Source organism: Ylistrum balloti, unplaced genomic scaffold (genome assembly GCF_031769215.1).
Source record: "Ylistrum balloti isolate Yb309-2 unplaced genomic scaffold, AGI_CSIRO_Ybal_v1 Utg369790, whole genome shotgun sequence".
Classification (NCBI taxonomy): domain Eukaryota; kingdom Metazoa; phylum Mollusca; class Bivalvia; order Pectinida; family Pectinidae; genus Ylistrum; species Ylistrum balloti.
Window position 1 is genome coordinate 338,824 of NW_026781974.1, and position 15,816 is coordinate 354,639.

The window sequence follows — 15,816 nt, forward strand, 5'->3', positions numbered from 1 at the left end:
TGTTGCGCGTTACCACAACGGCATTTATGTATTCTTGGAATTGTTTTGTCGTCAACGATGTCATAGTGGAACCATCTACTGGTGCAGGTAAAACATGGTGGTTCATCTGAATTCACCGTTGTTTTAATGATGTCTTTAATAAATGTTGCGTTTCTAAAGTAAAATTATTTGGTTCTCAAAAAATTAAAATAGGTATAAGAATTGTTATCTACTATCTGTGTGTAGTTACTTCACACTTTGATGCACACATACCTAATTAATAACAATAATTAATTATTCTAGGACCAAATGTAAATTATTTTTCACTACGATACTATGATAACTAGATTTTATATTAATGTTTTTGACCATTAAAGAGAAATCTTCACTGAAAGCTATTGTACATGAATTTGTTGCTGAATTGTGGAGTGTATGCACTTATTCAGCAATAAGCACAAATGCTTTGGTGCATAGTTATCACAATAAAAATAATACTGATCATCTCATGAAATTACAGGCTGCCATTATATATATATAGAAAGAGGCTAAATCGATAAATGATATAAATTCTTTCATAAAATTCAAATTTTTTTAATCTAGATCTTATGGTCCATGACAGTTAATATTTTGTATTTACTGTGAAAGATATATTTAGAAAATAACTGCAGACAGATACATATCCGGAAATTTGGTCCGGATCCGTTCCTAATTTGCTTAAGTATAGCTACTTCCTGTTTAACCATTATCACATTTTTGTGGAAGAACGAAATGTTTCAAATTTTCGTTAATTTTTCAACGAGTGAAAAATTTGTTTGATCTGATTATTTACTCATGAAGTCAACTTAGTCGTTTGTTTAGGACTGATGTTTAAATTACTGGTATTGATTGAGGTACGCTTACATATTTTACATCATAAAGATTATTTTACAAACCATACACATGGTAGTAACTACTTAATTATCTTTGAAATGACCTCATCTTAACCAAACATTTACCAAGGCCCGCCGCTAAGTCCTGACCAATCTTCTATGATAAATATTGGTTTGTATTATAGGATGTGATTTACGATTTTGATTTTTTGTGAGATTTTTAACATTTGTTTTTTGCCTTTTAGTTCTTTTGTATTATTTCCTTGTTGATCGCTGTGTCAATCACCGGTTGATGACTCTAATGTCTTTTAATGTTATGACGGGACGTCAAGAATGAGATAATATTGATAATGATATTTCAGTCCAATACAAAATATAAATATTCTCATTTCAATTTGATGTCCATGTTTCGTACTATATCGTAAATTTTAATTCAAACTCGAATTCAATAAAACTAGATCAAACTATGAACAAAGAAAGATTTACCCGGAAACTCCTGAAGGAGAACAAGGAGAAGCAGACCAGATATTCCTGAAGAGTATGCGTCTTCTGATTCATCGACGACACCAACCATGTATACCTTGATCAATCCAACTAAGTAATGTCACAATCTCAAATGAGTTCGAGATATAAACCAACGGAAGCAACAGGCAAACTAACAAGTATTGAACATGTCTAAATCCATATCGCAAAAATGGAATATTTCGTAATGGAATCACTATGATAACCGTAAAACTTCCCATGGTTTTCATTAACTTGCATGTTTTTAATACCTGTTGTAATCTTCAGTTGACGACTTCAAAATTATCCGAAAGGAAAAAAGTGCTGTAAGGACAAATGTATATATGCATTTTGTCAGGTGGCTTCGTTGTTGCTAAATTTGTTCTCGTTTGAGATGATATTACTTCGATTGAACAATGTTGCAAGGCAGGTATTGTAGAGTGAAGCAGAAGGCGCTTACCCTTTCGGAACACCTAGTGTTACTCTACTTAGTTCATATTTTCCCCACGTTTCATCTATCTGAGTTTGAATTAAGACTCTGTTGACAAATTGGTATTTAATATATACGTTATAAATGGCCACACATTATCACAAATCAGAAGAAACAGTTAATCGATGATGGTTAAATCAGAACATATCCGTTGGTGATGTCAGTTTATATAGTGGCCCCACAATCAGTATGTATATAAGTATAAATGGAGTTATTAAATACTTTTTTACATTACTGTCATGTGACTTTTATGAGCTGCCACAATCCTGTGCTAATGGCACTGGACTTTGTATGTTTAAGGCTCCCACTCCGTTATAAAAATCACAAGAAAATCCTTGGTGATTTATGAATGATCTTCCTTATCTTACAGAGGTATAATGGCGTCGATTGGCACAACACATCACATTCCTGAAAAGTGGTCAACGCGGATATAGCCTCTTATTAAACAAATTTAACTCAGACTTGACTTTATTATTGGGAACTTCTTTTTTCATCCGTTTTATGGAAATCACAATTTTTTTTGGTGGAGATAATGTTTAAGAAAATCATAAAACCATTTTTTCTGAAAAAAACGGATCTAATCTATTAAATTCTGCCTCGATGAAGTTCGTGTATTATTATGAGAAATGGCGTTTAAACGCAGTCGTAATCTGTCATAACTATCAAGGACTAAGAAGGATGAACAAGATATTTATTTTCATAACTATGCTGTTCAATAGATCTTTTTTTAAAGTATTCAAATACTGTTGGGCTATAGATCAATTTTCCTAAACTTGTCACGGTTGAATGTCAGCATCTCTATCGCCTTACAAATAAGCTAGTATATTGTTTGGAGACTTACAGAGAACACTGCGTGATGACAATACAGCACGATGTCACTGCGTCCCTTGTCACGATATTTACGTGTGAAAAAGCGTCGGCGTGAACGCTGACTGTTCTGAAATAACAGAAATATCTTATTATAAGGAAGGCCGTATTTAGACCCAAAGGATCGGGCCAAATCGATTCGTTTCACCACTTGTCAGTATTAAGTATTCATCAGTAAATAAATCGTGGTCCTTCATATTGATCAGTGAATATGTCATATTTGGGAAGCATGAATATCAAAAAACAATATAAACGGTCTTACAAGAAAAATACAACATTAGCAAATATCTCAGACCCCATTAAACGTATTTTATTGTGTTCCTATTATAAAGAAGCAAATAGATATGACATACATTTTAGCTCATGGTGATTAACATTCATAATTTGTTTCACGTAACGTCAAATGAAAAGAATACAAATTGAATGTGAATGAATAATGCCATTTTTTTAATTTGGTATAATGTTCATCAAGTCGATGTACTGCAATATCATTAACCCTGAATTCTTACCACTGGTATGTTTTATCAATAAACTCAATAAATGAAAATGGCATGACTTCCGGGAATACGCGACGGCAAATTGAGGCTATAAAGATGCAAGTGATGGAATGGACGAGTAATAGAACGTGAAATATTTCCTCCCTTCAGGATAAAAAATACTATACACAGGTCATGCAAGTCGTTATCGCTGTAAGGAACGGACACTATGTACAATGTACATGGTGTGGCATTGTGGTGCAACACAAAGATCATTGCTTTACTAATCGAATCACGTCAGTGATGGAAGGTTACAGGCAATTTCAGTATTACTCTCAAGCGTAATTTAGACGCGAATGCAACATAACACGTTTGGAATACCCTACTGAAAGCATTAAATGAGGCGAATGCTGGTTCATAAAGAGGAACAATAATACCATTTGTTAAGGTCCAATTGTAGACAGGCCTTTTAGCATACAAGACCTTGTTAAGTATGTTCACTTATGTTGGTCCGTCCCAGTAGAATGAAAGCAAAATTCCTTATCCCAGTAGTGTTATTTTAAATCTAGGAAATGTTATTCCGACGTTTAAAATATTTCGTGACATTGAAAACAAACACGAACGACAAGGAAGCAAAGTGAAACATTTCAAAAAGGAACCAGATATGAAAAAAAAATGTATTTCTACAACGACGGACTCTCTTCGATACTAGACTAAATATCGTCGTCTGACGCTTAGGCATTATGCCTGTTTTATAAAAGGTGCCTTGGATTTTAGTTGTTAGCTTTGACGAGTACACAAGCTTTACGGAATTGACGACAACATACATTCCTAACATTCGCTTTAACGTTTGTTTCCATGCCAGATAAGGAAAAGAAATGACGCGATCCGTGATCAATTTTAATACTACAAGGAGAGATGTGGCAGGCAGAATACATTATCACGATTTTAAAATGTGATGGCGTCGGCTGCATTCAAATGAAAAATTATATGATGCGATAATTTATGATCGAATTTCAATAACTGAAACAGTAAATAAATAGTATGTATAACAACATGCGACTTATCATGGCCATTTTGTTTTATTTTAAACTGTATATGTAATATTTTAACATCGGTCTACTACATTTGTTTTGTCCTTGTTCTTCTTTGTTATGTGAAACCGTTCATAATATGACAGTGGGTGTCCACACAGTTCATTTGTGTTTGTTTTATTCTGTCTCCTTAATCCAGATCAATGCTGCCCTGTCCAGCCACCAAGAATAACATTTAATTACTTGGAGCGGTGTAGGATGCGATAAACGTTTTAATCCTATCACCAATAAGACCTTTAAGAGAATATCCGGTTTGACGCCGGTTCAGTTGAATGTGATTAACTGATAATGTTCTAGTGGCAATATTTACTGCTGATGAACGCAGTCTTAAGTATACTACGAATAGCGTGTGTTCCAACAAAGCATCTACTTAGACCTACTTAAAAAATATTTTTTTCCGAAAGTGAACATTTTGTTACGACTGATAAGTTAAAGCTTATGGAATGGATATTATGACTGTAAGGAATTATAACTACTCATCCGTTACAAATCGATTTAATTTGCTTTGTTTTGTTGATATCTGAGAGTGCGGGGACTACATTTGGAGTTTAAAGAATGGATGCTTAGGAAGTCGAAGAAGAAAAGATCAAATAGTTAACTATTGTTGATTTCACATCCATTTCTACATCAATTATTCATTACTTTTTAATTACAACAACTTCTGGAATTAGTTGCATGACATTTGTTGATGATAAGTCGAACACACATATTTCTACCTATCATTTGCAATAATCACCTTGCCTGTTGTGGAAGCCATTTATATTTGCCTTTAGATTAATCGCGTACGTTAATTGGAATATGAATTCATGACTCTTATTGATTCTGTTGAAAACTATGAAAGAGAATGGGCGAAACGAGAACATTCTGCTTTGGATTCACTTTCTGAGTGGGTGAAGTCTATTTGGTCCATCATAAAAAATAAAATGAAAACAAATCTAAGATCAGCTTTCCTCGATTCCGATGTTGAAACCACACTACAAGATTTACATGACAAGTATTTTACTGTGCCTGCAAATAAGGTGTTCAATATCTTGATCCTTGTCTGCAAACATTATTACAGTTCCTGTATACAAAACGAGCTGCTTGCTTGGAAACGAAGGAAACTCCATCTACATTATGTTATCTTTGAAAGACGAAAGACTGGCTATTCATTCTTCGATATAACAATTATTTAGATTGTCTTATAATGATAAGGATACGGACCTTCCCCTTTTATACTGGATCACTAAACTTCACAAGAATACATACAAACAACGTTTTATTGCTGACTCGTCTAGCTGTTCAATCAAGCCTTTTGTCTAAATTACTAACCACCATACTATCAAAGCTTGGTTACAGTCTTATTGTGATACTCTTTACTCAAGAAAAAAAATTCTTAATATGTGAGTTTTGATGAACTCCAAAGACCTTTTGACTAATCTTCAACACCCTATTTTACAGAACACTTTCTATAAGAACATTTGAATTTCCCACCCTATTCACCAGCATAATCTATTCTAAACTGAGAACTTTCCTCTCCACGAACGGTGAATGGCGGTATAAATATATGATTGTGAATAATACTAAAGCGTATTGCGTTAAAAAAAATCGTCCAAATCAAAGAAATTTACTAACTGCACCCCTCCGTTGGCTGACTTGTTTTTGTTTTCATACGAGGCGTAATGTATTGAAGAGCTTATCAGAAAGGGTCGCAAAACATTGCACAATCATTTAATTTCATCTTCAGATATATTGATGACGACTTGTCTTTAAATAAGAAGAAATTTCTTCATTTCATTTCAGAACATTTTATTGTCTTGATGTTGGTGACAAATGAAATTGGGCAACAGGCAGAGCCTAAGAAACCCCTCTCCATACAACTTAAACAAGTACACAGACACATCAATCAAAATTTAAGATATTAAATAATAATGATAGCATTCCAGGAAAAGAATTTAGAATATAGATTCAGTTGAATAATTATCTAACAGAAATGTTAGGCAAGCATTACCATCATTTAAATCATAGTGTTAAAGAATAGTAAGATTAGATAGGTAATATAATTATATATAACAAGATGGAGTCAAAGTTTGTCAATTGATCACGGCACAGGCTGCAGGTTCAAACAGTCCATATACCCACCATACTGAGCTGAGTCCGTAAAAACTGACAGGCGGACCAAGCTTAAGATTACAAATTCAAATTAAAAATAGAAAAAAATGTATATATAAGAATACTAATGCTAAAACAGGCGACCGGTATCAGTTATGAATCTCTGAACCAAATCAAGAATAGATTTATTTATATTTGCATCAAGTGTAAGAGATCCTTAAAGAAATGTATTAGTGGTAAGAGGTATAGAATCACTAAGAGTAGAAAGATAATTAAGGAGGAGTTGTCTTTGGATAGTAAAGAAGGGACAATGGAAAAAGAAGTGAGTAGGATCTTCAACTGGGTGGCCACAAGTACAGGCAGGGTTGTCTTTAAGGTGGGAATTAAATAAGTCAAAATTTAGATTACTTGCAGAGGTTATTAGTTGACACAAGATTATGTTTGCCTTTCTGTTACTGTAATATTTAAAAGTATCAGTGCATTGTAAAAGAGGATAGATAACAGGCTGTGACAAGAAATTTTTTTTTAATTATTGCAAAAATGGATGTCAGTGAGGGAAACAGACAGGATGGGTCGTTCCATTCAGTCATGAGTATTGGAAAGAAACTAGTGCTATATTGACGAGTTCTTGCAAGAGGCACAGCAAACAACCTATTGTGTCGAAGAGGATAATGAGCAGTATTATTGTTGATAAAAGGCTGGATAGAATTAGTTATATGAGTAGGGCATCTGTTATGTAAAATATTTTAAAAAATGGATATTTTAATGTAGGTGTCTTCGTTTAGCTAATGGTATTAATCTAGACTCATTGTAAAGGATAGCAAGACTGGTGCCCCGTCTCAGACCAATAATAATTTGTATTGCCTCTAATTGAACTGATTCTAAGATGTTGCATTCCCTTTCTGTGCAGTTAGACCAAACAATATCAGCATATTCTAAAATAGGACGAATAAATGTAATATAAATTAATTCAAGTGACTTTCTGTCAATTTTGTACTTTAACATTCTAAGAATATTTATTCGTTTATAAGCTTTCTCATACATAAAGCTTATGTGGTTGGACCAATTAGCATGACTGTTAAAAATTAGACCCAGGTGCTTATGACATTTTTAATAACCGAGTTATTAAAATACAGATTTGGATGCAGCATTTCAGAATCTATTCGCCTAGAAAAAAGTAGGGATTCAGTCTTATCCGGACTGAAAATAATACCCCACCTATTGGCCCATCTAGAAAATTTTCGGAGATCATCATTCAGTATATCAGCCGCATCTTGCCTGTCACCCTCAATTAGGCCATATAAGGACGTGTCATGAGCAAATAATTTCACATAAGATAGTAAATCATCACCAATATTATTAATATATAGCAAGAACAGATAAGGACCAAGAACCTTGTGACCCCACCTGTAATGTTTTGTGTTATTAGGACCACTCTCTGTCTCCTGTCAGATAAATAAGATGAAAACCACATTAACATGTTATTACTAATACCATATTTTTTCAATTTGTAAATTAATCCATCATGCCAAACTCTATCAAACGCTTTGCTAATATCACAAAATATCATTCTTGCTTCTTTACCTTTATCCAAATGCTTAATAATTTCATCATATATAATTAAAAGTTGATTAACAGTAGAATCTTTTGGTAAGAAACCTGATTGGTTTCTAGATATAATATTGTATCTTGAAAGATAGTTATACAAATATTTGAAAACAATTTTCTCATGGATTTTACTGGAGATTGGAGTAACAGAGATTGGCCTATAGTTGGAAGGGTCACTTTTTCCTCCTTTCCCTTTATATACAGGTGTTACATGGGCATTTTTCCAGGAGGTAGGAAGTACACCTGCAGAGATAGATTTATTAAATATTATAGAGAGAGGTTAAACAAGGGATTGAGAAACTCCTTTTATGAATTTGGAAGGGATGGCATCAGGGCCTGCAGGTTTGTTAGAATTTAGAAGCTGAAGTTGGTCAATAATGTCCTGTTCAGTTATGTCGATAGAAGAGAAGTTGATAATTGGTGGGGGATAGTCAGGTGGTAAATCATCAGCATTCTTGTCTGTCGTTGAAATAGATGTGAAGTAATCATTGAAAGACTCATCTTTATCTAGAGGATGTATTTTCAGATCATCATTAATTATCAGGGGAGAGTCAGTATCGCTTTTATTATGTAGATTCATAACTGATTTAGCAATTCGCCACCATTTTCCAGGAGGAATAGTTTTATCAATAAGAGAATATTGTAATTTATATAGATATTCATTTTTAGCCGCTCGAATTAAGGTAATTAGCTGGTTTCGAATAACTTTAAATTTATTCCAGGAGGCCTGGGAATTCTGTTGTTTAGTTTTAGAATGCTGACGATTTCTCTGTCTTATTTTCAGTGTATTTCATTAGTCATCCATATTTTGTCATAAGGTCTAATAGTTACAGTCTTGTTTGGTACTAATTGGTCAATAGCAGCTTAAATTTTGTTAGAATATAATTCATTTCATCAATATCACCTACTAATTGAAAATTCCAGTCAATAGAACTAAGAAATTCATTTGCTCCATCAAAATTAGTATTTTGGAAATATATAAGGGTTTTTTTATAAGCAAGTTTCTTAAAAGACTTGAAGTTTAAGTTAGCAGTAATTGGGGAGTGGTCACTACAAGATGGGGGTAGCACAGATGTATTAGTAACAAAGTTAACATTATTAGTAACAAGAATATCAGGTGAAGTTGAAGGTTGAGGAGTAACCCTAGTTGGTTCAGTAACAGTATTTTGTAGTCCGTATTTTAATAAGAGTCTATAAAAATGAGAGTTTGGACTAAGGTTTAGCATATCTTGATTAATATCTCCAACCAGAATTACTTCTCTTTGTAAATCAAACACATCATTTAAATTATTTTCAAGTTTTTGCCAGTAATTAACAAGAGAAGAAATTTCTTGACCAGGTTCATCGTATATATCCATCAGAATTGGAAATCAAAGACTCGACAGATTCCTCTTCATCAGCTGCCTAATTCGATCTTTTCCTAAAACGAAACCAACATGTACAGCTTTCCAACAAGCTGAATGATAACGTAACACAGGGTTTCAAACGATGCAGATTGATGAAAATTTTGGGGACGTTTTACTTTCGTCACGGTGATCTCATAGAGAAATAATCTATTTCTTTGTGCGATATGAAGCTGGATGTTCTTGATGCTCGTTAGTTTACCTGTTTGCTCCATTGTTGTATATATTGTTCTCATTTGAAAACGTGACATTACTTACTTGAATTGACCATGGTTTTACATGGCGGATGTCTCGAAGGAACACCTGGTTTTATTCTCATTACATATTTTTAGGGGTTTCCGCGTAAGTCTTTGTTTTGTTCATATTTCGCCCTAGTTTTATGGCATTTGAGTTTGGATTATGAATATGTTGCCATTGTGGTATTCTCTTTATGTTTTTTGTTGTCTTTCTCTTCTTTTTTCTTGAATCTTGTATTTGCTTTCACTACAATAGAAAGATGGCTCTAAGACTTCTCTCAAGAGCACATCAGCTTATCTTGTCATGTTGGTATTTTCTTATATTTTCTGGGGTTTTTATCACAAATGTTCATCAATATACTGAAACATGGTTTATTATGTCAACAAATCTTCTGACGTCATAATGATTATTTCAGGCCGTGCACATAGTCTTGTGTTTCTGACATTTTTTCGTATCATTTTAATGTTGAACCTCTAATAGTTTATTAGCTACAATATACATGTATTTAGAGATCGGTCAATAACTGGCATCTTTACAACCATTTAACTGATTGTATTAATGACATACATTGCCACATCAGCCATTCTACTCATGAATTATTTCACAGGACATAGGTTGATATAGATTTGGCAGCATGTGAATAAATAATACATTAAGTCCAAGACCCACACAAAGAGTGAATTATTTATTTACAATATGTATAACACGACGGACATTCGAACATAAACGACCATCCTTTGCACACCATGTCAGCAATATATATTACATATATATTTATGTTGTAAAGAATATTACGGTTATCGTGTATCTCCTAAGATAACACAGCCGTTTTGCAGCCAGACGGCGACAATGGGCTTGGGATGATCCACTTAGGACAGCTCACTAGAAACAACAAAATCAGCTCCATCACTTATATCTTAATGTTTCCAAGAACAATCACAGCACACACGATTTATTCATCATTATAAACATGGGAATCCCCTACAGACATGTGGTCCACTCCTACGGATTTACGAGCTTTATTAAAGTCATTATGGGGACGTCTCAGGAGAGATCTCGGAAACATTTCTCGATCCCAGACAGCTATTGTTTCTCAATCATAATACAATGAACCTGGCATCAACCCTAAAGCAGTGATACATTTGTTTCAGTATTTCTTGTAATTGTTTATCTTCGTTTCACTACCAAAACTCAAATTATATAATCTAATTTTAGTCTTATTGCAATTTTCTACGAAAGTTTATATCCAGATTACACGATAATCTTTATTAAACGATCGCTGCTATTTCTAAACCTTTTACTTTGAGTTTAGAGATATTGTAGATGTTTTTGCATCGAAGTTTCCGATTGGTAAAGGCAGAAAACAAGCACGGACAACCGTAAGTGCACAGTTGTGAGTACAGGAAACCGAGATCGTCACTGTTTTGTACTGAGTACTAGAGTAATTGATACAGAAGTCGTCACTGCTCTGTTGTGAGTACATTAGTTAGTGAAACAGGAACCGTAATGCACTGGAGTGAGTACATTGCTCTGCCGTGAGTACATGAAACATCAGAAAATATCAACACGTATGAGTACGTAATAAAGAGGGCTCCATTACCTTCAGTACATTATTAAAATGAAACAAGTGCTTTCATTTCTCTGTCTTGATTATTGTAAACAGGCAAATCATAAGAATCCCGAAAAGATCTCATGTACATGTTAGTTTTGTTAAGGGGTTGGTATCTTGCATCCATATAGACTCTTATTTTCAGAGTATTTCTTTTTCAATCAAATTGATATCACAAACGATTTTTTTCAGTAATTTAAGTATCTGGTTATAATTCGATATAATGTAATAAAAGATGATTTAATACGATAATGTAGATCCAGTCATAGTAGTTATCATAATTGGGAGCTGTTTTGAAATGGAGGCGATATTTTACATATCTCTTGAGGAAATCGGGCATGGATGCAGCTATTAGACCATACTATCTCAACATTATCAAATTTACTATACATGTGCCAGATTTTGTCATGAAAAATTTCTATCAATGAATATTTACTTGTGATACCTCATTGATAAAGAATTAAGGAAAACGACGAAATGATTAACAGTAGATCTAGCGTTTTCTAAGCTTATTAAAGAATAAAGTAATATTGATGAGATTTAATTGTTTTTTAACTCCGGCACAAAACATTCAAACTCCTACTGGAACAGTCGAAAAATGGAACGACCGACAAGAACATTGTAGTTTTCATCATTTCCAAATTACATTGAATGTGTAGTACTGCTGTAATGAGAGACCTGCGGGGAAACGTAAATGTATTTCTGTATATGTGTATTGGTTCATATTAACGGTATATTTCTTATTAATGTATTTTGCCCAAAAAACATGTTCTGTTTCTCTTTTATCAATATGTTAATATGAAGTTAGCATGAAAACAAGTGATCCATCGAAATACATGCCCTACGATATGTCCAATTACCCTCTGTTTCACGATACGTCTGTAGGTCACGTGACAGTAGATCCTGTAGAGGAATCTACACTCGTTGTAAACTCCGGATATCGTAGAAATTATCGTATGATTAAACAGTATAGGGTGATGTCCTGACGACATAAGGTGAGGGGTGAAGGTCACACATCCTATATATAGATAAACTAGGCTGATAATTCAATTGTTCACTTGAAGATGGCGTACACACTTGTGATCTTCTTGGCTTTGCTAGCCATGGCAATGGCCGGCTCTATTCAATTTAAAGACTGTGGTAAGTGTTGAATTTGGGATATATTGCAACGAATATTATCCCGATTTTTCTGTGTGATGTGAAAGTAATTCATCTTAATCAATTACAGACTACTTGAACAGATATTCAGAATATCTTACCTGGTAAAGGTAATTGTATTAATATTTACCAGGTAAGGTATTTTGGACGAAAACAGTACTGGATTCTACTTGAAATGATTAGTCTGAAAATTTTTTATGCTAGATCGGACAAGGCTTGATGTAAAGAAGAGATATGCAGTTACGTGAGACGGGTTGGCAGAGAGGAAGAATGGGTAGCTTTATTATATTAGAGGGCAGTGAAAGTGGATACCAGACATTATCAAATTGATAGGATAGGATGGGGTTGGTTTGGAAACTGAATTAGCAATCAAACGAGAGTGGTGAGCTAGATTATTATTTTTAACAAATTTGATATATCAATTTTAATTCGAACTTCAAATTCATTTGTTAAATAATAATCCTTGTAAAACCTATTTAACTAATGTAAACTTGATTATTGTAGCGGGGGTTCTGCTCGCGACCTTGACAGGCAAACAGTACGTTCTAGATTATTTTCGCGATCAATGGGCATTCGCATACCTAATGTATATTTTGAAATGTCACACGTTCATATGCGAGAATGATATTTACTATTGACTTATTAGGTATAAGTTTCCATCACTTGTAAATAAATGTTTAAGTGTTGAACTTCGCGATTAATATTTGACTTTAAGTTATGAAGATTATATATCGTCGTCCTTTGTAGTGTGTACACAACCACAGTAATCTTTACCGATAGACAAGTAGGCTCTCCTAAGTAGGTCGAAGTACAGATTAGATGAGCTCGTTGGTAGCTATTGTTAGTCGACAGTCTTTGACCTGCGTTATCTGTAAGATACTCACCTTCGATAGTAGATGAAATTGTGATAGTGAAACGTCTTATTACGCAATCGAACAACTGCTGCAGATCACCTGTTTCCACGCATACCTGCATTTATAGTTGTCGTTAGTATTCCTGTTTATAAAAGGCTGTAGCTATTAGTGCAGATATAAGTGGAATCAGATGGTCTTTATCAATATTTTCATTATTAACCAGATCCTGTAGGTAAGACATAAGAATGCGTCTTTAAATATCTATATTCTTCCTAATGTTTCCCTTGACTGACACTGCCTCACTTTTGGCCTTTCAGTTGAGCGTTCGTCTCAGTGAGGGAGGCTTTGGGTTCCCTCCTCAGGCAGTGTCATATCACATATCATATTAAGTGGTAGCCTATACTCCATGTATAAAGCTCAGCATTCTAGTAGTGTAATGAGTGGTTAACCCATTGTCGGTATGATATGACCTGTAGGGGGTCCTGCAGAAGTACAGCATACTTCGGTAAGCTAGTAACATAAAATCAGCTTTGATTTCGTGGTATCATAAGGACGCTTACACGAAGATATATCAGCCTCCACGAAACACGATCACTCACCTAACTTACTACGCGAGATCGCCCTTAAATCACCCTGACTATTGATAGATCGTTTAAGGAAAAAAATAACGTTACTATTCAACAATCTTTATTACCTCGGAGTGTTGACATCACTGCCCAACAATCTTTATTCTCTCGGAGTGTTAACATCACTGCCCAACAATCTTTATTCCCTCGGAGTGTTAACATCACTGTCCAACAATCGTTATTACCTCGGAGTGTTTATGGTACTGTCCAATAATACTTTCTTTCTCCTTCGCCGTTTTGACCATTCCACTTGTACACAATTAAAAGTTCCCAACGTAGCAAAACGCTTATAAAAACAGTCAGTAACTTTGTCGTCTTCATATTCAGAGCATGCAGCAAAATAAAACATGCAATATCGGCAACTTTACATTATCGGTTTCTGCCTGCTCATGAAAATATTCGAGAGAACTGCTGGGTACGTCTATCAAAATGTTTCCTGTAGGAAACCTTAGTTTATACCAAAGTTAATTTACAACAGAAATATTTAACTATATGTAAATTTTATTCACTTTTAGCAAAACATTAAAAAAATTCGAGCAAACTGAGAACATTGTAATATACACAATATCAATAAATTGATTTATTGTTTTAGGTTCCAAGGGTGCTACAATTCAATCAGTAGATGTTGGAGGATGTACGGCAGAGCCATGTCATCTTGTCCACGGCAAAAATGCAACCATGTCTGTCAAATACACTGCAAGTAAGACGTAGTTTCGAATTTCCTAGTCCTCTGCATAATTGGTGACGTATTTATCATTATCTACACCACGAAGAAAGCCGACGCTCGAAGTATCTAGTCAGTGTTATCAATAATTACTTGTTTGTTACCAACTGCGCAATATGCAATAGTTTCGGAGTTTAAAAGTTATCATATCAATATACACCTTTTATACAACATCAGAAATTTACACATTAGGGCCAAATAATAAAAAAAACTATATCAATTAGAATTTTCATGTCATTGGCTCTAATAATGAAGGTCTAAATTACGCATCCGAGAAAACTATAAAGTGAAAGGAAGATATATCGAAATCGAGATGGGTAGGTGCACTGAATATCGTAATAACAAACCCACATAATACTGACATTAATAAAGTTATGTAGTCAACGTACATGATGAATCCTTATCTTGCATGCTAAGGACCATAATGTTAACAATGTGATACAAACAGTTTTCAGTGAAATAATGTACGTTTCCTTTGTTATATTATGAGTATGCACACATAAAGCTGTTACTTTTTATATATAGGTGAGGACGTGCAACATCCTACCAATTCCATATATGGTATTATTGCCGGAGTACCTGTCAAGTTCCCGTCCCCGGAGGATTGCTGCTCAAATAAAAATCTCGTCTGTCCCATTAAGTCAGGGACTTCGTCTCAATATAATATTGACATATATGTTTCTCCTTCCTACCCAAAGGTAAAATGCTATTCATCAATAGTAATGACGGAATAAAAAACGTTTCAGTTTGAAAACAAATCATTTCTATATATACATTATAAGTCTATGTAATAACATGATTAAGTATGAATGTTATAAAAATAAATGAATGAAACAATTCCAGTTTGAAAAGTTTTTACAAATATTTTGAATAAGTGTAGAAAGATTTATAAGCTTGAATTTTTTAACAATAAAAAGTTCTAGTCATATTTGAAAATAATAGAAAATTATACAAATTGATCTTGATATTGGAAACAATTTTGGTTTTTATTGAATTCTTACTAAATATTTTTCTTTCGTATTTAGATTTCAGTCCTTGTCCAGATGGCGGTCAAGGATGATAATAAGAATGACTTCCTTTGTTTAGTATTTCCTGCCGTTATCGCCGACAGCTAAAGGAAAGGCAATTCTAAAAACAATTAATGATACACGACGCTTAAACTGCCATTTATATTTGTTTTTTTATTAAATGAATAAACATCACTCATTCATTTGAACGCTTTTGTTATTT

At 33.9% G+C, this 15,816-nt stretch overlaps 1 protein-coding gene across 1 annotated transcript; it reads left to right on the forward strand.

Moving 5' to 3' along the window:
• The first annotated feature begins 12,288 nt into the window (after nt 1–12,288).
• Nucleotides 12,289–15,701, forward strand: LOC132544343 (NPC intracellular cholesterol transporter 2-like). The gene is made up of 4 exons (XM_060207926.1): nt 12,289–12,364; nt 14,455–14,562; nt 15,112–15,284; nt 15,612–15,701. Exons 1-4 carry the CDS (start codon nt 12,289–12,291, stop codon nt 15,699–15,701), a joined length of 447 nt encoding a protein of 148 aa, XP_060063909.1.
• The last annotated feature ends 115 nt before the right edge of the window (nt 15,702–15,816 follow it).